This window comes from Rutidosis leptorrhynchoides, chromosome 3, assembly GCF_046630445.1.
Source record: "Rutidosis leptorrhynchoides isolate AG116_Rl617_1_P2 chromosome 3, CSIRO_AGI_Rlap_v1, whole genome shotgun sequence".
Lineage (NCBI taxonomy): Eukaryota > Viridiplantae > Streptophyta > Magnoliopsida > Asterales > Asteraceae > Rutidosis > Rutidosis leptorrhynchoides.
The window spans coordinates 543497343-543521196 of record NC_092335.1 but is presented as its reverse complement, the minus strand read 5'-3'; the positions used below and the strand labels follow the sequence as shown (position 1 = coordinate 543521196).

The window sequence follows — 23854 nt, the reverse complement described above, 5'->3', positions numbered from 1 at the left end:
CCCAATTAGTTGGAATATTTAACTTCGGATATAAGGATAATTTGACGAGGATACTCGCACTTTATATTTATGACTGATGGACTGTTATGGACAAAAACCAGACGGACATATTAAATTATCCAGGACAAAGGACAATTAACCCATGGGCATAAAACTAAAATCAACACGTCAAACATCATGATTACGGAAGTTTAAATAAGCATAATTCTTTTATTTCATATTTAATTTCCTTTATTTTATATTTAATTACACTTCTAATTATCGCATTTTTATTGTTATTGTATTTAATTGCACTTTTAATTATCGTACTTTTTAATTATCGCAAGTTTATTTTATCGCACTTTTATTATTCGCAATTTCATTATCGTTATTTACTTTACGCTTTAAATTAAGTCTTGTATTTATTTATTATTTTACATTTGGTTTTAACTGCGACTAAAGTTTTAAAATCAACAAACCGGTCATTAAACGGTAAAAACCCCCCTTTATAATAATAATATTACTTATATATATATTTGTATTTTTATAAAAGTAAACTAATATAGCGTTAAGCTTTGTTTAAAAAGATTCCCTGTGGAACGAACCGGACTTACTAAAAACTACACTACTGTACGATTAGGTACACTGCCTATAAGTGTTGTAGCAAGGTTTAAGTATATCCATTCTATAAATAAATAAATATCTTGTGTAAAATTGTATCGTATTTAATAGTATTTCCTGCTAAAATTAATAGCTACTTCTTATCTAAATTTCTTAAAATTACGAAAATTTATTTTAAGTGGTTAAATTGATAGACATCAAAATTTTCTGGTTCGTAGTAATAGTTGGATTTGTACGTGGACCGGGTTATTGGAGCCAAACAGTCCTCAATTATATTGAGACCAAACGAATCCTGCCCCTCTGCTGCATCTTTTGGCTATTCGAAACGTGGGCAAAATCAGAAAAGTCTATTGATTGGATAACTTATTATAATTTTTCTTTCCTTTTAAAAACTAATAGGATATTCAGTGAATGCACCGAGCAAGACGTTCACCACCTTTTGTACGTTCACCACCTGTAACTAGATCAAGACATTTAGCAAATATTACCGCCGTTGATTTTTCTTTAGAATCGTCATCCAGTCGACCAAGTACTTCAGTTCAAATTTCCGATAATCCATTTTTTGAACCCGACCTCACAATTGAGAATCCGGAGAATATTCAGGAACGATTCATAGATCCTGAACCACTAAACTTTCCTCCGGAACCACCAATCATTCAAACAGAGATTGTTGAGGAACGAACCATTAAATCAGAATCCTCTAGTGATTCCGATTCAACAAATTCAATTATGGAGAATCTGGAACCTTTAAGTATGGAAGACTGAATGAGAGCTAAACGCACTGGCCAAGGTCATGCAATTACTCATCCAGACATTAATGCGCCAGATTATGAAATCAAAGGACAAATTCTACACATGGTGACTAATCAATGCCAATTTAGTGGTGCGCCGAAGGAAGATCCAAATGAACATCTACGTACCTTTAATAGGATCTGCACACTATTTAAAATCCGAGAAGTGGAGGATGAACAGATATATCTCATGTTATTTCCCTGGACTTTAAAGGGAGAAGCCAAAGATTGGTTGGAATCATTACCTGAAGGGGCGATTGATACATGGGACGTTTTAGTTGAAAATTTTCTTAAACAATTCTTTCCGGCATCTAAAGCCGTAAGACTTCAAGCAGAAATTGTTACGTTCACACAGAAGCCAAATGAAACTCTATATGAGGCGTGGACTAGATATGGAAAGTTATTAAGAGGATGTCCGCAACATGGTTTAGATACCTGTCAAATAGTACAAATATTCTACCAAGGATGCGACATCACTACAAGGAAAGACATAGATATAGCAGCTGGTGGTTCTATTATGAAGAAAACCGAAACTGATGCTTACAAAATTATTGATAACACTGCTTCCCACTCACATGAGTGGCACCAAGAAAAAGATATCGTTAGATCATCTAAAGCAGCTAGAGCCGATTCTAGCCATGACTTAGATTCCATTTCCGCAAAGATAGATGCTGTAGAGAGACGAATGGAAAAGATGACTAAAGATATTCACTCAATACGAATTAGTTGTGAGCAGTGTGGAGGACCGCATTTGACAAAAGATTGTCTCAGTATTGAATTAACAATGGAACAAAGAGAGAATATTTCATACATAAACCAAAGGCCTGGAAATAATTATCAAAATAATTATCAACCGCCAAGACCGATTTACAATCAAAACCAAAATTATAACTGAAATATTCCATACAACAACCAACAAGGTCCTAGCAATCAACAAGTATCCAATAATACTTACAACCAGCAAAGACCTAATTTTCAAAACAAACCACCACAACAAACCGATGATAAAAAGCCGAATTTAGAAGATATGATGACGAAGCTAGTTGAAACTCAAACGCAGTTTTTCACATCTCAAAAACAAACCAATGAACAAAATGCTCAAGCATTTAGAAATCAACAAGCTTCTATTCAAAATCTGGAACAAGAAGTAAGTAACCTAGCAAGGTTAATAGGTGAAAGAAAACCGGGAAGTTTACCTAGTGATACAAATGCTAACCCCCGGAATGAAACAGCTAAAGCCATTACCACAAGAAGTGGTACAACACTTAAACCACCTGAAATACCTGTAACTTCTGATGAAACTATTCCTACTCCACAAGAACCACAACCTGATCAAGATAAGGAAAAAGAACCGGTAGTTGAAAAGGTTAATGAAGATAACACAGTTAAGGCTAAACCTTATGTTAAACCATACCAACCACCACTTCCTTACCCGAGTAAAATGAAGAAAGAGAAACTTGAAGCCGAGCAATCCAAATTCTTGGATATGTTTAAACAGATAAATGTAAATCTTCCTTTCATTGATGTGATTTCAGGAATGCCTAGATATGCTAAATTCTTGAAAGATCTAATCTCAAATAGAAAGAAAATGGAAGAACTCTCGGCTGTTACTATGAATGCTAATTGTTCAGCAGTACTGTTGAATAAGATACCAGAAAAATTATCTGATCCAGGAAGTTTCACAATTCCATGTTTTCTGGGTAGTCTTAGTTCAATAGAAGCATTGGCAGACTTAGGTGCTAGTATAAATTTAATGCCGTATTCACTATACGCTAAACTAGACCTTGGAGAATTGAAACCAACCAGAATAAGCATACAACTAGCCGATAGATCAATAAAATATCCTAGAGGGATAATGGAAAACATGCTAGTTAAAGTTGGTACTTTAGTATTTCCAGTAGATTTTGTTGTTCTGGACATGGAAGAAGATTCTCAAGTTCCTCTCATATTAGGAAGACCATTCTTAAACACAGCTAAAGCAATGATAGACGTGTTCGGTAAGAAATTGACCCTAAGTATAGAGGATGAGAGTATTACCTTTTTAGTTGATAGAGCAATGCAACAACCACAATCTGCAGATGATACATGTTATTATATTCAAACTATAGATGCACATGCAGAATTATTAGAAGAATTTCCAGAATTACAAGGAACATGAGAATGTTCTTTAGGAGAAGGTAATGAACCAATTGATGAAGCTGAAATGTTAGCTACACTTATAGCTAATGGATATGAACCAACAACAGAAGAAATTCAAATGCTAAAAGAAGAAGACAGATATCGATACAAATCATCGATAGAAGAACCTCCGAAATTAGAGTTAAAGCCACTTCCAAACTATTTGGAATACGCTTATTTACATGGTGAATCTGAATTACCTGTAATAATATCGTCTTCTCTTACTGAAAATGAGAAATCACAACTCATTTCTGTGTTGAAAGCTCATAAACCAGCCATTGCATGGAAGATTCATGATATTAAAGGAATAAGTCCTTCGTATTGCACACATAAAATCCTTATGGAAGAAGGTCATAAAACGTATGTGCAACGCCAACGAAAACTAAATCCTAATATGCAAGATGTAGTTAAGAAAGAGATTATTAAACTGCTAGACGCAGGTTTAATTTATCCAATTTCTGATAGTCCATGGGTAAGCCCAGTTCAATGCGTGCCTAAGAAGGGTGGCATGACTGTCATTACAAATGAGAAAAATGAGCTTATTCCTACTAGGACTGTAACAGGATGGCGTGTATGTATTGATTATAGAAAATTAAATGACGCCACCAGAAAAGATCACTTTCCCTTACCTTTCATAGATCAAATGTTGGAAAGATTAGCCGGAAATAGTTACTATTGTTTTCTAGATGGATTTTCCGGATATTTTCAAATTCCAATAGCACCCGAAGACTAAGAGAAAACCACATTCACGTGCCCTTATGGTACTTCTGCTTACAAACGCATGCCATTTGGACTTTGCAACGCCCCTGCAACCTTTCAAAGGTGTATGATGGCGATTTTTCACGACATGATAGAAGAATGTATGGAAGTTTTCATGGATGACTTTTCAGTCTTCGGTGATACATTTGAATCATGTCTAGTTAATCTGGAACGAATGCTTATTAGATGCGAACAATCAAATCTAGTACTTAATTGGGAGAAATGCCATTTCATGGTTAAAGAAGGCATCGTTCTTGGTCATAAAATTTTAAAAGAAGGAATTGAAGTGGATAGAGCTAAAGTAGATGTAATTGCTAAACTTCCACATCCCACCAATGTTAGAGGAGTTAGGAGTTTTCTAGGGCATGCCGGTTTTTACCGACGTTTCATAAAAGATTTTTCAAAAATTGCCACTCCTATGAATAAACTCCTAGAAAAGGATGCTCCATTCATCTTTTCAGATGAGTGTATCAAATCTTTTAATATTCTTAAAGAGAAACTCACTAATGCGCCGATCATGATAACACCAAATTGAAATCTACCATTTGAACTAATGTGCGATGCAAGTGATTTTGCAATGAGAGCCGTTTTAGGACAAAGGATTGAAAAACGATTTCAACCTATATATTATGCTAGTAAGACGTTACAAGGAGCACAAACGAACTATAAAGCTACTGAAAAAGAACTCCTTGCTATTGTCTTTGCTTTTGACAAATTTCGATCATATCTCGTTCTAGCAAAAACGGTGGTCTATACCGACCATTCTGCTCTTAGATACCTATTTTCAAAACAAGATGCTAAACCAAGATTAATCCGTTGGATCTTACTCTTACAAGAGTTTGATATTGAAATTCGAGATAAAAGAGGAGCAGAAAATCTCGCCGCTGATCATCTTTCTCGTCTTGAAAATCCCGAATTAGAAGTTCTAAATGAATCGGCCATACAAGACAACTTTCCTGATGAATATCTATTGAAGATAGATTATAAAGAAATTCCATGGTTTGCAGACTATGCAAACTACTTAGTTTGTGGATTCCTTGAAAAAGGATTATCGTACCAAAGACGAAAGAAATTCTTCAGTGATATAAAACACTATTTTTGGGAAGATCCACATCTGTTTAAAAGTTGTCCCGATGGAATAATACGCCGATGTGTATTTGGAAATGAAGCCAGTAAAATATTAAACCATTGTCACACAGGACCAACAGGAGGGCATTATGGGCCTCAACAAACAGCAAGAAAAGTTTATGATGCTGGATTCTATTGGCCTACAATTTACAAAGACGCACACCTTCTTTGCAAATCCTGTGATGCTTGTCAAAGGGCCGGAAAAATAAGTCAACGTGATGAAATGCCACAAAATGTCATACAAGTATGTGAAGTATTTGACATTTGGGGTATTAACTTTATGGGTCCATTTCCAAAATCTCATAATAATCTATATATACTCGTAGCCATTGATTATGTATCTAAATGGGCGGAAGCACAAGCTCTCCCAACTAACGATGCACGAGTTGTAGTCAACTTTTTAAAACGTCTTTTTGCAAGGTTTGGAACACCGAAAGCTTTAATAAGTGATCGGGGTACTCATTTCTGTAATAATCAACTTGAGAAAGTTCTTAAAAGATATGGAGTAACTCATAAAATCTCCACCGCATATCATCCACAAACAAGTGGACAAGTTGAAAATACAAACCGAGCTTTAAAACGTATTCTAGAGAAAACCGTAGGATCAAATCCGAAGGAATGGTCCATTAAATTGGAGGATGCACTCTGGGCTTTTAGAACAGCCTACAAAACTCCAATTGGAACCACACCTTTTAGACTTGTTTATGGAAAAGCATGTCATCTTCCAGTAGAAATTGAACACAAAGCATTTTGGGCTTTGAAGACATGTAATCTTGATTTACATGAAGCTGGACGTCTACGGTTAAGTCAACTAAACGAATTAGAAGAATTAAGAAATGAAGCATACGAAAATTCGTTAATCTATAAAGAAAGAACGAAGAAATGGCATGATAAAAGAATCAGAAGTTCAAAAGAATTTAAGGAAGGAGACAGAGTTCTTCTTTTCAATTCACGATTCAAGCTATTTCCTGGAAAATTGAAATCAAGATGGTCTGGACCATTCATAGTCAAAAGAGTTTTCCCATACGGAACGATAGAATTGATAAATTCAAATGGGATTGAATTTAAAGTTAACGGTCACAGAGTTAAACACTACATAGATGGTTCGATGGAAGTCGACAACGAAGTTAATCACAATTTCGACACCACAGCTAACTAAGTGTGGGGAGAATCAAGGGATAATATGTATTTCTGTTAGAGTTAGATTGTCTGTTTTCGTGTAGTTCTCGAAAATGGAACCTGAATGGTCTTTTCCTAGCAGACCCTAAAGAACTAGTCTTCTCCCCCCATTCTGAATTTTTATTTTTTTTAGGTTTTTACAAAATGAATACTGCCTATGAACTAAACCATGGTCTAATGCTACACGCTTTGATCACTAAACGTAATAATGACACACTTCCGAGTGAAATAGTATCAGTAATCAGAGAAAGAATGGACGGAGTTAGAAAAGAATCCAGATGCGAAGATAATAAGTTACAATTTGGTAAAGGAAAATCAAAATCCGCAGCGAAAAGAAGAGCACGACACCTAGAAAGATGTCACAAATGCAGAAAATGGTCACATGGAGGTAAATGTTCAAATAATCAAACCTATTCAAATACAGAATTTGTAACTTTATGCAGAGATGGACCGTTCATATGTTTAGAAGAAAAGACACTGAATGCTCGAGGTTACGCCTATGTAGCCATGGAAAACCAATTAAACCGACTATCTTATGAATGGGATAGATCATATAACTAAGAAATCTATTTCACAGGTATGTCTGTACAGTTTTTATTTTATTTTTTTTTTATTTTTAACCTTTTGATAATAAACGTTACTTTGTTCGCTAAAAAGTATTAAATTGGTATTGAATAAAATTAGGTTTGGCGACCGAAATTGTTGATATCATACAAAAATTTATTACATCACTGCGAAATTTAACGTTTATTCTTAAGGTATAAATATCTTTAATCAATCAACCCAAAATATTTCAAAAATTCGTCATGAGTTAAATTAGGTCTTGGAACCAAAATTACTTTACCGAAAAGAGGGGCGCATATTTTTGATAATATTTGATTGATTAAAGTGGGATAAAAAGCCAAAAAGATTTTTAATTTTATTTTTACCATGTTTTTAAAATTAATATATAAATCTTAAATTAATATTGTAAACTTTGTAAAAACAATATTTTTAAAAATTGTAAATATTTGAAAAATTAATATAAGTTTGGTGTGAATTTATAATATGAATTTTTAAATTAAGATTGGTGTGAATTTTTTAATTTTTAAAATATGAATTTTATTTTTATACATTTTAAATTGTAAGTTTGGTGTGAATTTTTAATATTAATTTTGAATTTTATATTTAAGTTGTGTGAATTTAAAAACAAAAATTTATTTTATCTCATTAAGTTAAAAATATGATTTTTAAAATTCGTCGTAAGTTGAAGACTAGGTCTTTGAACTGAAATTGCTTTACCCAAGGGAGGGACGAGAACTTTTATTATCATTATTTTTAATCTTATTGAATTAAAGTATGCCAAAAACATTAAAAAAATCCAAAAATCTTAGCTTTTAAAACAATCGCTACAAAAAGACAAATTTTAAAATTTTGTCGAGGGACGGACTAGGACATCGATCTGAAACGACCTCGTCCTAAATAACAAGGGAAACAAAATTTTAAAATTAATTACTTAATTGTTTTAATTAGTATAAGATATATATATATATATATATATATATATATATATATATATATATATATATATATAAAAACCAAACTCCGCGAGTCGCGGAGTTTGAAGACTTAAATGCTGCGACGCGCGGAGGGATCGGATTACAGAAAAAATTAAAAGGAGCTGAAACAGCTCAGTTACACTCTACAACTCAAACAAACTGCGAAAACACTGCACGCAAAAACCCGAAAAAACATCCCTAAAATCACAATTTTTAACCGTTAATCATCAAATCTTTTACTAAAATCATGTTGAGAAGGATGCTATCAAGGAATTACTCAAGAAAAACGGTAAATTTCTACACCTAAACACCATTTAATCCGAAGTTTGGTGTTCTTGAGCAATTTTTTTCCCAATTTGATTTTGATGCTTTTTAGTGTAATTAGGCTTAAATTGTTTATGTATTATGCTTGTATAACCTAGATTGATGCTGTTTAACATGATTAGAAGCCTTAAACTTCAAATTTTGAGTAATCTAGGGTTTGTGTTCTTGAGCAAATTTGGGGCTTTTTGATATAAACAGGTTATGGCCGATTTTTGTCATGAATTGTTGCTAAATTAAGTAGTGTAACATGTCTAGGTAGTTAAATGATCCAAACTTTGAGCCTAAACATGATTTTGAGAATTAAAGTGGACTTTTTCAAGTCTAAAAATTCATGAACTTGATTTTTGAAAGATAATGCCATTTGAAACTTGTTTAATTGCTAGTAATGATTATTTTGACATGTTATTTGAGTTGAATGCTTATGAACTTGGCGAACATTTTCGTATATGCTTATTTGAAAAAGTGTAGATTTGATAAAAATGTGAAAATGAGCTTAAGTTTGATATAAATTGATCATGTCATTGTAATTATTTTGATTGATGATTTTGCTGACACTAATGCATATTTGGATGCACAAAAATTGTGTTTGATGTGTTTTGCAGACTGAAAGGGGTGAATCTTCATCCCAAGCCCGCAATGCTCCTGCTGAGAATGCGGAACAACAGGAGGTGGATAACTACTACAAGCAAGATATACCTCATCCAGTCATGACCTTTTCTGATATGCACTTGGAAGAGTTGCACCCGAACCTGAGATTTGACAGACTTTGGATAGATTATCCAAAATATCAAAGGGGTTTGCATACTCTTCATTCCAAAGTTGTTGAGGTACCTAGGGTCATAGAATGGGGACCCTTAGAAGCTGTAATAGTTGTTATAATTTTCTAACTTTTATTCTTAGATTTTAATAATTTTTGAATGTGGGGTAATATACCAAACTTCAAAAATATGTATATATGTTTGCAGTTTATCTTATGTACACAACAGGGTAAAACAACGCATTTTCAAAGACTGGCATTAAGTTCAGCAAAAGCAACTAATTTTGACGACAAGATGCAAAATATATGTGAAATAACAACAAGACGGAATGAACAAATGATGTGCACCATTTATCATTCAGCAAACAAACGCCAATATATTTGAAAACTTTGGTAAAAATTTAATCATTTTCACACAAATCACCCTCAATAATTTAAATTGTTACTGATTTCTTGCAAATGAGGGCATTGCAAGATCTTAAGTGTGGGAAGGGGTTAAATTCTTTCGGATTTTAAAATTTTTATCTTAAAACTTGGTTACCATTAAAAATACTAGTAAAGCAGTAGTTGTATTAGAATCTGGTGCTCTCTGATAATAAAGAACAGCCCTAGTCTTATATACTGACTACCCAATTCTAGTAAAATTTTTACAAATTTTCAATTAAATGAACTCAAAATCATGTTTATACATATTTATGAACGATAAAACTAGGTTTTAACACCGAAATTATTGTAACCTCGGAAAGGACATAAATTGAGAAACAAACCAAAATGTTAAAATTCATTTAAAATGGAATAGAGGACGATAAAAAGGAAAATAAAAGCCAAGTGTGGGAAAATTTACCAAGTTATTCAAAACATATATCACATATTTTTGTACAAATAACTGAAAATACTTTTGCTTTGGACTAAACTAAAAAGTTTTACCTGATTTACTGTAAGAAAGATGGATCTACACGATGAATCAATTCCATCATTAAAAGGAAGTAAAGTCTTCCGAAAAGGAAACGCGCTTCTTGATTTAGGTCAAGAAGTTGTCGTTCAGACCAGCTGTAGGTTGACGAAAAATCTAGAAAAGTCATCACTAAAATCAGCAGGAAATCCACGGACCTCAGCATTAAACAGGGTCGCCAAGTGGTCAGATTTATCCTAACCATGAGAAGGATTTATCTCGTACAATGGGGGGGCACCATGCAAATTAGCTGGATAAGACTAATGAATCAGATCCCCAGAAAGGATAATCTCCTTAAAAGATTAAAAATCAGCTTTTAAGCCTGATATTACTCAATCCTTGAGATTGACCTTAAAGATTGAGAATTACAAACTCATGGAATTCAATGATATCTAAACTCGAGCTTGAACGAGAAAATATTTTGATCAAAATTACAAACCGATTTGTTTTCTGAAAACCCTATTTTCAATGCGTTCATTACCATTGAACGTGAAATCCTAGGAATTCACCTGGAATTCATTAGGTCACCTGAACTAAATCGGGTGTCAACCGTAAGAACGGTGGTTGCATAGCATGGTCAAAGACAGGACCTTGTGCCAGACCGAAAAATTATAAGGGTGAGCTTTACTATTGCTCCTACCAAGGATAGTAATTGCATCCGACACGTTATAGACCATAATCAAATGCATGTCATTAGACATTGCCTTAACAGTTGCTTGTTCAACGCTTTCCTTTACAACCGGACGGTAGTTTACCGAAAGGTAATATACGGGACAAGTAAACTGGACGTGTTGCTTTCCAAATACAAGGTTAGCAAGTGGGTGACACAAAACCGCAAGTTTTGAGCTAAAATTTTCAAATCTGAAACCCACCAAACCCACAAAAATATTTTGCAAACACCGGTGAAGGGTTATTCCGAAAAACTTATCTAGGGTAAAAACTAGATTTAATTTTCAAAAGATCAAATGTTTTCATAAAGATCCAATTTCCTTAATGGATCTAAATTTTTATAGTCATGTGGGACTGTAAATCATATCGTTACTACCATTGTTTATACCGCCGTATAGAAATCACTGATGTACAAAGTGTGAAGAATAAAGAAGTGTAACTAGTATTTCAAGACGATATTGCTTGAGGACAAGCAACGCTCAAGTGTGAGAATATTTGATAATGCTAAAAACAAACATATATTTCATAGCATTATTCCTCAAGAAAGACAAGCTTTTAGTTGCAATTGTTCTATTTACAAGTGATATTCGTTTAAATAATAAAAGGTGAAGACAAAAGACAGATTCGACGAATTGAAGACGCAAACGACCAAAAAGCTCAAAAGTACAAAAGACAATCAAAGAGGTTCCAATTATTGATAAGAAACGTCTCGAAATTACAAGAGTACAAGATTCAAAGCGCAAAGTACAAGATATTAAATTGTACGCAAGGACGTTCGAAAATCCGGAACCGGGACATGAGTCAACTCTCAACGCTCGACGCAACGGACTAAAAATTACAAGTCAACTATGCACATAAATATAATATAATATATAAATAATTCTTAAAAATTATATATATATTATATTAATATTTAAAACCGTCGGCAAGAAAGACTCCAAAAGGGACTAAGCTGTATTTACAAACTCCGCGACTCGCGGAGTTTGAAGGCAAAATGTGCCGCGAGTCGCGGAGCCCCAATTTCTGCAACTCCCTATAAAAGCAACCGAATTCTGATCGCAAAAACCATCTTTTTTTCCTTCTTCTCTCAATATATACGTAAATATATATATATATATATATATATATATATATATATATAATTTATATTTTAATTTTAATTTTAATTTTAATTTTAAATCCTAATAATAAGGGTATGTTAGCGAATATTGTAAGGGTGTAAGTCGAAATTCTGTCCGTGTAACGCTACGTTATTTTTAATCATTGTAAGTTATGTTCAACCTTTTTAATTTAATGTCTCGTAGCTAAGTTATTATTATGCTTATTTAATTCGAAGTAATCATGATGTTGGGCTAATTACTAAAATTGGGTAATTGGGCTTTGTACCATAATTGGGGTTTGGACAAAAGAACGATACTTGTGGAAATTAGACTATGAGCTATTAATGGGCTTTATATTTGTTTAACTAAATGATAGTTTGTTAATGTTAATATAAAGATTTACAATTGGGCGTCCCTATAAATTACCATATACACTCAATCGGACACGATGGGCGAGGTATTTATATGTACGAATAATCGTTCATTTAACCGGACACGGGAATGGATTAATAGCCACTAGAATAATTAAAACAGGGGTGAAATTATGTACAAGGACACTTGGTATAATTGATAACAAAATATTAAAACATTGGGTTACACTCAGTCGACATCCTGGTGTACTTATTAAACAAAGTATTAAAATCTTGTTACAGTTTAAGTTCACAATTAGTTGGAATATTTAACTTCGGATATAAGGATAATTTGACGAGGATACTCGCACTTTATATTTATGACTGATGGACTGTTATGGACAAAAACCAGACGGACATATTAAATTATCCAGGACAAAGGACAATTAACCCATGGGCATAAAACTAAAATCAACACGTCAAACATCATGATTACGGAAGTTTAAATAAGCATAATTCTTTTATTTCATATTTAATTTCCTTTATTTTATATTTAATTGCACTTCTAATTATCGCATTTTTATTATTATTGTATTTAATTGCACTTTTAATTATCGTACTTTTTAATTATCGCAAGTTTATTTTATCGCACTTTTATTATTTGCAATTTCATTATCGTTATTTACTTTACGCTTTAAATTAAGTCTTGTATTTATTTATTATTTTACATTTGGTTTTAACTGCGACTAAAGTTTTAAAATCGACAAACCGGTCATTAAACGGTAAAAACCCCCCTTTATAATAATAATATTACTTATATATATATTTGTATTTTTATAAAAGTAAACTAATATAGCGTTAAGCTTTGTTTAAAAAGATTCCCTGTGGAACGAACCGGACTTACTAAAAACTACACTACTGTACGATTAGGTACACTGCCTATAAGTGTTGTAGCAAGGTTTAAGTATATCCATTCTATAAATAAATAAATATCTTGTGTAAAATTGTATCGTATTTAATAGTATTTCCTGCTAAAATTAATAGCTATTTCGTATACCCCGCTGCAAACACCACTTCGCGACAAGGTTTTGGTTGCGTCCTTATGCAACGAAAGAAAGTTATTGCGTATGCATCCCGAAAATTGAAGATTCACGAGCGAAATTATACGACACATGATCTAGAACTGGGAGCAGTAGTGTTTGCATTGAAGATATAGAGACACTACTTATATGGGGTTAAATGCACTGTGTTTACCGATCATAAAAGCCTTCAACATATTTTTGATCAAAAACAACTGAACATGAGGCAACGTAGGTGGGTCGAGCTGATAAACGACTATGATTGTGAGATTCGCTATCATCCCGGGAAAGCGATTGTGTACATATACGTATTTATACATATTTAACATGATCTAAGGATGGTTTAACATATCATTGTGTACTAATAACAATGAGTTATAAGTATACTTTGAGACTACTAACTTAAGTTTTCAAAACGATAACTATACGTAACGTTCTTTGACATATATACCTATAACTTATAATGCTTATACAAGTATCGTATAAATATGTATTTAATCACTTTTAAAGGGCTTATATACATAAAACAATATAAGTATATTTACAAAAGATAGCTATATTTGAATCCTCGTTCCGTTTCCTCAAGATTTCTACAAGTATATCTAGGGTATATGTAACCGTATCATACCCAGCTTCTATACGTATTTACTATTGGTAAATACACAACAAATCAACATCCTAATCGACCTAAAATCTGCCCTAGATATGAGGTAAGCTCAAATTGGAAGTTAGCTTGACTAATTACACAAAATTACAACATGAAAATTTGTTTGTGTCTCCCCATTTTCACGCCATACTAGTACCTCATTTTGATTCAATTTTCTACTTCCATTTCCTAGCTAAACACACACACTTTCATAAGTCTTAAACACCTTAAACATCTCAGCAAATAACCATGAAGATCTAGCCTCAAAAACAAGCTTTAATCATCATAAGAAAAACCAATCAAGAACACTACAAGTTACTACTTCCATTTTAAGTTTATACTTCAAGAATTCCAAGCTATCAAGAAGACCTTCAACCTTAAGTTTCTCTTCTTATTTTTCCAGTAGCTTTATCCAAGTAACTTGAGGTAGTAAACTCATTCATGATCTTATTCGATTCATATTCATATAGCTATCTTATTTTGAGTTATAAATTATAACAACAAGAACATAGTTTGAATGATTTCAAACTTGTTCGCAAACTAAATAGATCCTTCTAACTTAAATTTTAAAACACCTCAAGACCTATAACATATCATAATGATATGCTAACTTAACAAGATACAACTTATTTTTACAACGAACACCTTAAAACTGAATCTACGTCGTCGGAGTGCAACCGGGGGCTGTTTTGGGTTGGATAATTAAAAACCATCTTAAACTTTGAATTGGAAGTTTATATTCTGAAAAAATGATATTTCTTATGAATATGTTAATATATAAAAATCTCATGGTATAACTCAAAGTGTAAGTATTTTTTTTATAAAAATGATCATCTAGATGTTGTTTTTATGACGGAAATGATCACTTTCATAAGATTCACCCAAGTTTGACCTATAACCTGTGATTTCGAATGCAAACTAAGGTATTTACAGTTCGTATTCATAAATAATGGCTCGATCCAAGGAAGTGGCAAGTTGAACCAACAAAAACGGAGTTGTATTGAAGTTACTACGGCTAAAACAAAATCGGGTATCCGAAGCTAGTTTAGCTACGAAAATATTTTGACTAAAACCAAACTAATCATATCTTGGCTAATTAACATGATATTTTATATATATTTACTCATGATTTGATTTTACATATTTCAGGACCACCCGTAAACAACACGAGAAGATTAATTATAAGACCTCATGATTGTACGCAACACGTCATTTGACAACACGGTACTTTATGTACGCAACACGTCATTTGACAACACGGTACCATGGGTCGAGATTAATTTCGATCAATACGAATACGATGAGGTCTTTATTTATTTTATTGAGCAATTAATTGTGGACCACTAACATCGGACTGCTAACTACGGACTAATAGATATTAAAAGTATTATAAGTACATATGTAACGATTATTTGAAAAGAAAATATGTTGATATATATTATATATGGTTAGGTTCGTGATATCTATCGGAGACCAAGTCGTGTTAAATATCTTCAAGGCAAAAGTGAGTATATAGTCCCACTTTTAAACTCTAAATATTCCGGGATGAGAATACATGCATTTTATGATTTACGTTATGGACACAAGTGATTAAAAATATATATTCTACGTTGAGTTGTACCACTGTCATACTTCCCTGTAACTTGGTAACTACTATTTACATGCGGTATTGTAAACGCGAATCCTGTTGATAGATCTATCGGGCCTGACAACCCCAACCGGACTGGACGACCAGTATTCAACGGTTGCACAGTACTTCATTTCGGTGACTACACTTGGTACGGTGTAGTAAGATTTCATAATAAAGGGAATATGCGACGTTGATTAAATGTTAAGTATGGTTATCAAGTGCTCAACCACTTAGAATATTTTTATTAAAACGTTTATGTATATTAAATCTTGTGGTCTATATTTATAACGCTGCTAGCATTAAACCTATATCTCACCAACTTTATGTTGATGTTTTAAGCATGTTTATTCTAAGGTGATAAATAAAAGCTTCCGCTGCATTATGCTGAATTTAAGCAGGATTTGGAGTATGCATATTTGTGTCAAAAATAAAACTGCATATCGGAAGATTTGTAATGTGAAATATGTTGGAAATCGTATTGTTATTATCAAATGTAAAGTTTGTAAAACTAAGATTATCGTTAAACGGTAATCATTATTATGCTGTTTGAACCTTTGATTACAATAAAGGTTATGGTTTGTATTATAAAAACGAATGCAGATTTTGAAAAATGTCACATATAGAGGTCAATACCTCGCAATGACACCAATAAGTACGAGTACGTGATGTTTATAATCAATATGAACGGGACACTACATACTCCGACTTCTATAACCGAGACCCCCGTCAAACCTGACGTTCTGATACCAGTTGTTGGGTAATTACGGCCTCACTAATTTCCAACAAACGCCCAATGAAAAACAGTAAAGAAATAAGAACAATACACAACACAAGATTTAACGTGGAAACTCCAAAACAGGAGAAAAACCACCGGCCCCCAAAGAGAGAAATACACTATATCACAAATTGTTACAATGATATACACGACTCTCTTAAGCCAACTACACTCTCCAAAATATTTAACTAATACAACTCTCAAACAAGGGTAAGAAAGAAAGAAATAATCAAATACTTAAAGTGTATTGATTGGTGCAATTTAGAAGTAATCCCATAAGCTCCTTTTATAACCAAAGAGATTACTTCTCACTCTTTCCATCCACCGATGTGGAACTAAGCAAAAAACATTTCTTCTACTAGCCAAAAAATCAAACCAACATCAAGATCATCAAAAGGTGTAAGTAGCAACACCTGAAAAAATGGATTGATTTTTTATGGGAACCATGTTCATAGTTATCACTTATCAGTTTTATGATTGTTTTTATAAATTCATTGGAAACTTTAATGATTCAAAGCATTCAATTCTTTTTTCTTTATTTAATTTCTTCTTTACTTGATTTAAAGATAAATTAAAATAACACCAAAAACAGAATAAGCTAATTGAAAGTTAAACACCAATAAACAAAAGACCCAAATTTGTTCTTGTGAAGAAATGTGGTTGGTTTGCAGTTTAAACTAACTGTGAAGTTTCATTCTTCTTATTTTTCCCCTTTTCTAGCATATAAATCCTCTCAGCATCAGGTACCGCTTTAATGATGGTTTCCATCTTCAAATTCAGTTCTTCGATCTTGGCAACAAGCGTATCGTTAGTAAACATTCCAAGCATCACATTTTGGATCGTCTTCCAACTCTCAGCCAATGGTAGAACAATGATCACTGCTGACCCGATCGTCCCCCATGCTATTGCAACAATCGCCCAGAATGTAAAGTATCCTTTGCTGAATTCCTCTACAATCGCACAAAATAAAATATTAAAAACAATCCCAAATTATGGGTGTTCATCGGTTCAGTTCGATTTCATCCGTTTATTCGGTTCATTTTGTTCTGTTTTGAAAATTTTGGAGACAAAACCTTAACTAGAACCGAATTAAATATCAAAACCGAAATCGAATCAAAAACGAATTCGAATTCAGTTCAGTTTCGGTTAAAACTGAAAACTTAGTAAATCATAATTTAACCAAAATATTTTAAAGTTGACTTTTGATTTTAAAATTAACTTTTGTCTATATATATTATTTAATACTCCATCCGTCCCAAAATTATTGTCACACGTTGACTTTTTAAGTCTATCTTATACAACTTTGACTTTAAATATTTTTGTATGTTTTATATAATATTTGATGAAAGTTATATAAATGAAAACACATTTTAAAACCGAATCCATCCATATATTCATCAAATATTATATAGCGCAAATAAAAATATTTAAAGTCAAAATTAAAAAATAAAGACTTTGAAAATCAAACATGATAGTTATTTTGGGACGCAACGAGTTTGAAAAAGTAAACCAAAAATTGAATCTAAAATCGAAAAATCCGAAATGAAAACCAAATTCAAATTAGGTTTGATTTTTTTCGATTTTCATTCAGTTTGGTTTTCGAATAAATCGGTTTTATACCAAATATTTAAATGTCTTATCCCAAATTGAAGAAACTAGAGTAATTGAATGAAACCTGAATTTGAACTTACTTGCAGGAAGGGTTAAAATAGGCCATAATATAACAATCACAACAGTAAAACCCACACCCCATTTGATGATCCATTTCTTGGCATGAACTAGCTTCTCCTCTTTAAATTCATCAATTGCAAGTTCACTTTTTTCCTTTTCAACAACTGTTATATTCTTCGTTGTTTCCCAATCATAATTTTGTGGCTTCAAGAAACTGCATATAGCATGAACTGCCCCACCCGTTAGAATCGAAACTAGGTTACCAGCCAACATAGGCGCGTTTCTTCCTGTTGTGTCTAAATTAACTCTACCATATTCAACGCTAGCAACAGTTAACCATGTAACGATTCCAAGGATACATCCGACTATGGTGCCTAAAATGGCTCCAAATGCGTTGGCTTTTCGCCATAGAAGCATGAACGCGATTGGGATAACAGCTGAACCGATGAATACACCCATGGCTAGATACATCCAGCCGAGTGAAACTCCGGCTTTGTTTAGTATAACTGCTAAAATACCCATGAAACATCCGAATGAGAACACAACCGATCTAGAAACTTTTAAGATTTGTTTTCCGGTGGCGTCTGGATTGATGTATGTTCGATAGATGTCGTATGTGCAAAGTGATGAAACTGCGATTAGCTCTGAAGAACCAGCAGATGTCACAGCCCTGATGCAGATCAAAGATATTAGACTATTTCTAACGGTTGTGGCGTTTCTTTGTGGTGTCACTTGTCTTTTTGCATTTTTTTGCTGAGTATGACGTGTTTCTTTTTTAGGTGGAGTAGTGGTGGTGTTTCTTTTTGGTGTTAGTTAGGAGTATTGTGATGATGTGTTAAAATATAATTGGGTTAAGTATTAAAAGAAGATAAAAATAATATTTTTAAATTAATAAAAAATAAATAAACAAGTGATACCAAGTTTCTTTTTGTGTCACTTTCTAACTCACACCAAAGTAACGCTACAAAGTGACACTCCATTACAGCAAAAATTGGCGTTTCTTCGTTGCCACATGGGCAAGTGACGGTGTCACTTTGCACCGTTACAAACAGCCTTAGGAAAAAGTCAGAAAGTGGGATTTGTCAAAATTTCAAATGAGTTCCGTGTTCAAGTTTGTAATTAATAGTGACAAAATGGGAGTTTATGGGTCACAATGGGCACTTTTTGCGGGTTGAAATAATTTTTTTTTTGAACGGCGATTTTTTGGCATTAGTAGATCATTTATTTCAATGACCCTCATCATTTGCACGTATTACACACGTTCGGGCGGAAACCCGAACCCGATCGACGGTACTCGGGAACACATCCATTCGGGCAGTGTTCCTGGGTAGAGGTCCGTGAACGAAATCCGGTAAAACCTCTCTATAGGGTCAATATATACCACCATTATTGATGTTCAAGTGTTTTAAAGAAAATCATGTCATCTCTAAGTATCGAAACCATGACCTCTCCCTATCCCATGACACAAAGTACATTGGGGGAACCGTTGGGGGTTGAAATATGTAATGTCCTTTATTGGAAACACCTTTTGACCATTGATTTCAATCATTTACATAAGAATTAGTGTGTCAAATGCGATCATATAACATATTTACTTTTTAATCAAAGGGTCTTTAGCCTAGCGGTATCGAGGTAACCAATCAACCTTGGAGTTGTGAGTTCGAGTCCTGGGGTGATCTATTTGTAATGGGTGATGATATATACACAACCAATTTTTACAAATACACAACCAAACATGCTTTATAGTGTTATACTGTACAACACTGTAAAACATGTTTGGTTGTGTATTTGTAAAAATTGATTGTGTATATATCACTACCCATTTGTAATTGTGTGTGTGTTTTCCGTTCTAAAAAAATAAAAAAATAAAAAAACAAAAAAAAAACCTTGGGTTCTTTTTAACCATCGCAAGATAAGCTAGTGGTTGGGGCCCTAAGTTTTTTTTTTTTTTTTTTGTCTCATGTTCAAACCTCACTTCAATGGTCAGATACAATACCCCGATAGGCCACGAACATGTGAGGTAAATTACTCTCCTTCCCGACTTAGCCTAAACAGTAAAAACCTTATTTGTTTACCCATTTACTTTTGAGATAAATTATTTACGATTTTTTTTTATGTTAAAATTACAATTATGGCAATTTTTGAACTAACATGTTTTTTATTAAATAATTTTTAATGTGATTAAGATTGTAGTAACTCACATGAAAAGCATGGTGAGAAGGAGAACGGATCCTCCTTTACCCATTAATGCGATAGCTGTAGCAGGAGGAACAAGTCCGCGGCTCGCTTCACTTGCTGTTAGCGGAAGATCAAGAGCTAGAGCACCTAAACCAAGAGCTGTGGCTAACGAGAATGGAACAGCAAACCATACGAGCCCACCTAGCAAGTATCCTTTATGAGTTGACGATGGTCTAGCTGCAATTGCACTCACCCAGTATCCCTATAGGAATAACAATATCAATATCATTCAAAAGTTATTAACAATTCTTGCCAAACGATGATATTTAGACGTTTAGAATTGGTGATTTTGGTTGGTTAACGGGTCAAAACTGATAACTTTTAGTACAGGACCGGGAGACTTTCTACCCAACTTTGTAACGGCTTATCAATAACTAACTTGTCATATCTGATTAAAAGAATTATATAATTTGAATTAAAAATTGAATTTGAATTACACTGTACATGAGTTCGGCCCTTTTTAGCCTGTTTATGGCTAACCTTTTCTGTTTTACCCATTTGAACCCTTAGAAGTAAAACATTGAAGGGACCATGTCATAAGTAAACAAGTCGAAAGTTCCATGTGTAATGAAAACTTACATTGTCTACGAACACAGTGCCAAAATTTCCGACAATATTGATTATACCAAAAACGAGCCCACCAGAGCTCAACATCGTTAGGTATGATCCTTTGTAGTTTCCTGAAGCAGGCCCACAAGATTGTCCATGGTGAGAGAACGGTTCTTGACATATTCTAGATCGGCTTGAGACTTCCATTACACGTTGATATACAACACTCGGGCTCCCAAGCTGACTGCTAGTCAGGTAGACTAAGTACACGAAGATGACTAGCACCACGTGCACTGAATATATACCGAAAATAAATCAAATTCTTGATCTTCTAAGGTCAATAAAGTTGTGGGTTTGACCACAAAAGTCAAAAGTCAACATGGTAGAAAGTAGTGTAAGATTACCTATAACAGAATGTATATAGCTAGCTAGGAAAGTGGCTTTCAATCCTCCTGCTAGCGTATATACGATCACTCCAAGCGGTATTAGAAAACTTGCAGCGTAAATATTGACTCCGGTTAGGGCATTTACGACTGCAGAGCCACCGAGAAGCAGCATCGCTGTTACTATGATATTTGTCATAAAACAAAATACCAAAAACACGACATGTGCACCCGTTCCCCATCTGCAAACAAAACATTCAAACAATGTTGTTAACATAACAGATATGAAAATACAAGAAATTAGAAGGTCGGAATCTTGAAGACAATAAAACATACCGAGCTTTAACAATTTCACACACGGTATGAGCATGAGGAGCCTTTCGTTTGATCTCTATAGCAATTACACCAAACAAGAGAACCTGAGCGAAAAAACGCGCAACTGTTAATGGACAAAGTACAAGATTAAAGCGTAATGAATGAAGGTAAAAATGTGGGGTGAAGCTAGATCGAACCTGGATGGTGGCACCACTGGCGTACCAGAATGGACCACTGACTCCATACTCCCAAGCAACATTTGAACTTTGTAATATTGTTGCAGCCCATGTCCACTTTCAATACATGATTAGGTTAGATAATACATGCATGAAACTTTAAGCCCACACATTTATGTAGAGAATAGAGATGCATAAAACAGGCTAACTTTTTTCAAATGACCTTAGGTTTAGTGCCTTAGACTAGCGGCACAATGAAATCAAATGTTGTGACACAACAATGACAACGACATGTTTGCACACACTGTGGTGGTATCCCGTTGTGATGTTGTGGGATCATTCAACGAAGAAGACAAAGGTAGTTGTGGTCTCTGATTGGCTAGCAACTCTATTTTTTTAATTAATCCAATACCAATTATATTTTACCACAACACCCACAACACAACATTTACCACATCGTCCCCTCCATCCCACAGCAATGTCAGGTAAGCAAAAAAACACTCCCACAACATCACAACATTTACACTCACCGTAAAGAATGGTCTTAGTGGTATGAGATTGTACGTTCCATCTCACTTGAGATTAGAAAATAAAAGTAGAAATATAACCAATAGAATGGTGTTTTATTTCTATTTCTATTAATGTACCAAACATTTGGTTTGTTAAAAAAATAATACTCCGTAAGCTTTTTATAACATTTAATTCAGTTTAGTTATAATTACAATATAAACCTTTAATTTAAATTTAATTAATTTAATATCACATGTGACCATTTTTGTTTAGTCCGGGTTATAGGCAATTCCCCTGATATTTAGAAAAGTCAACTAAATTTTAGTCAAATTCTGTTATCCGATCAAAAACAAATTGAACCTAGAAAACCGATACAAACCCAGAAAGATTAATTAAACAGTAGTACCTGAGATACAATAACACTTGCTATCAGTCCTGTTTTAACGTTTCTTCCTGCAGTGTTAAACCACTCCGAAGTATGTTTCGCTCCCACGTAACGTTTCTCCAACCATACCTATGCCAAAAAACATTCATAACTCGTAACCAAAAAATAAAATAATTATTCATTTCCAAGGTAATGATTAAAATTAAAATGGTCATTCAGTTTGAAAATATTCTTACCTCATAATCAAATTACAATATAATTAATTAATGTAACGTCAAACGATTAATCATCTGAAGATAGTCGAGGTCACATATTTAAACCTCACTAGCAACATATCATCTTTAGTGGTCAGTCATAATACAGTTAGGCCTCATAAATTTGAAAAAAATATTACTTTCATCCATTTGGAGTTTCCTAACTAGCATATGTGAGTCGCTTCGATACAAAATTTTGCCGTTTAAAAAAAAAAAAAAAAGCTTTGAAAATAAAAATTTAGCAGTTTAACTGTTTTATTGTCAAACGAATAGGGAACTTACCAAAAAAGAGGTGAAGAAAGCGAAAAAGGCACCAAATCCAAGAATAACAGAGTAACCAACACTTTGATTAAGGACAGCTTTGCCACCAAAGAAACTGTTTTGTCTCACACAAGTGTTGCCTGAAGTATGGTAATACTTGCCGGAGAAATCAAAGGGGGGACAAGTTGCCATGTTTGTTTTGTGTGTGTATGAATGTAAATTGCAACGAGGTTGAGATATTTGGTAATTGTGGCGGAAGGAACAATATAAAGTCAAACGATAGAGATGAAGGGATGAAGTGTAGTTTGATATGAAAGTGTGAAGTATCTAATTATTGGTACAATGGGAATCTATTCAACGACTTGGTGATTCCATAGTGGGCCCACTTGAATTACCAATTATAAAATCAACCCAATAATTATAATTTTATTTTTTTATTGATTATTTAATTTAATTTATATATTATATATTAAAAATATAGAAATAAATACAATACTAAATTTCATTAATAAAGAAAATACATTAATTAAAAAAATACAATACTTCTATTAATTCATTTTAATTTAAAAAAGTACTAATAAATAAAAGAATAATAATAAGAATGAAAAAAAAGTACTAATAAATAAAAGAATAATTATAAGAATGAAAATACAATAC

General features: G+C 33.3%; 1 protein-coding gene across 1 annotated transcript; it reads right to left on the bottom strand.

Moving 5' to 3' along the window:
• Positions 1-16994: 16994 nt before the first annotated feature.
• LOC139898481 (urea-proton symporter DUR3) lies at positions 16995-23502 on the bottom strand. The gene is made up of 9 exons (XM_071881218.1): positions 23219-23502; positions 22704-22811; positions 21809-21904; positions 21633-21715; positions 21318-21538; positions 20944-21206; positions 20328-20566; positions 18147-18796; positions 16995-17405 (listed from the first exon to the last, which is right to left on the bottom strand). Exons 1-9 carry the CDS (start codon positions 23387-23389, stop codon positions 17128-17130), a joined length of 2109 nt encoding a protein of 702 aa, XP_071737319.1. The 5' UTR covers positions 23390-23502; the 3' UTR covers positions 16995-17127.
• Positions 23503-23854: the final 352 nt, after the last annotated feature.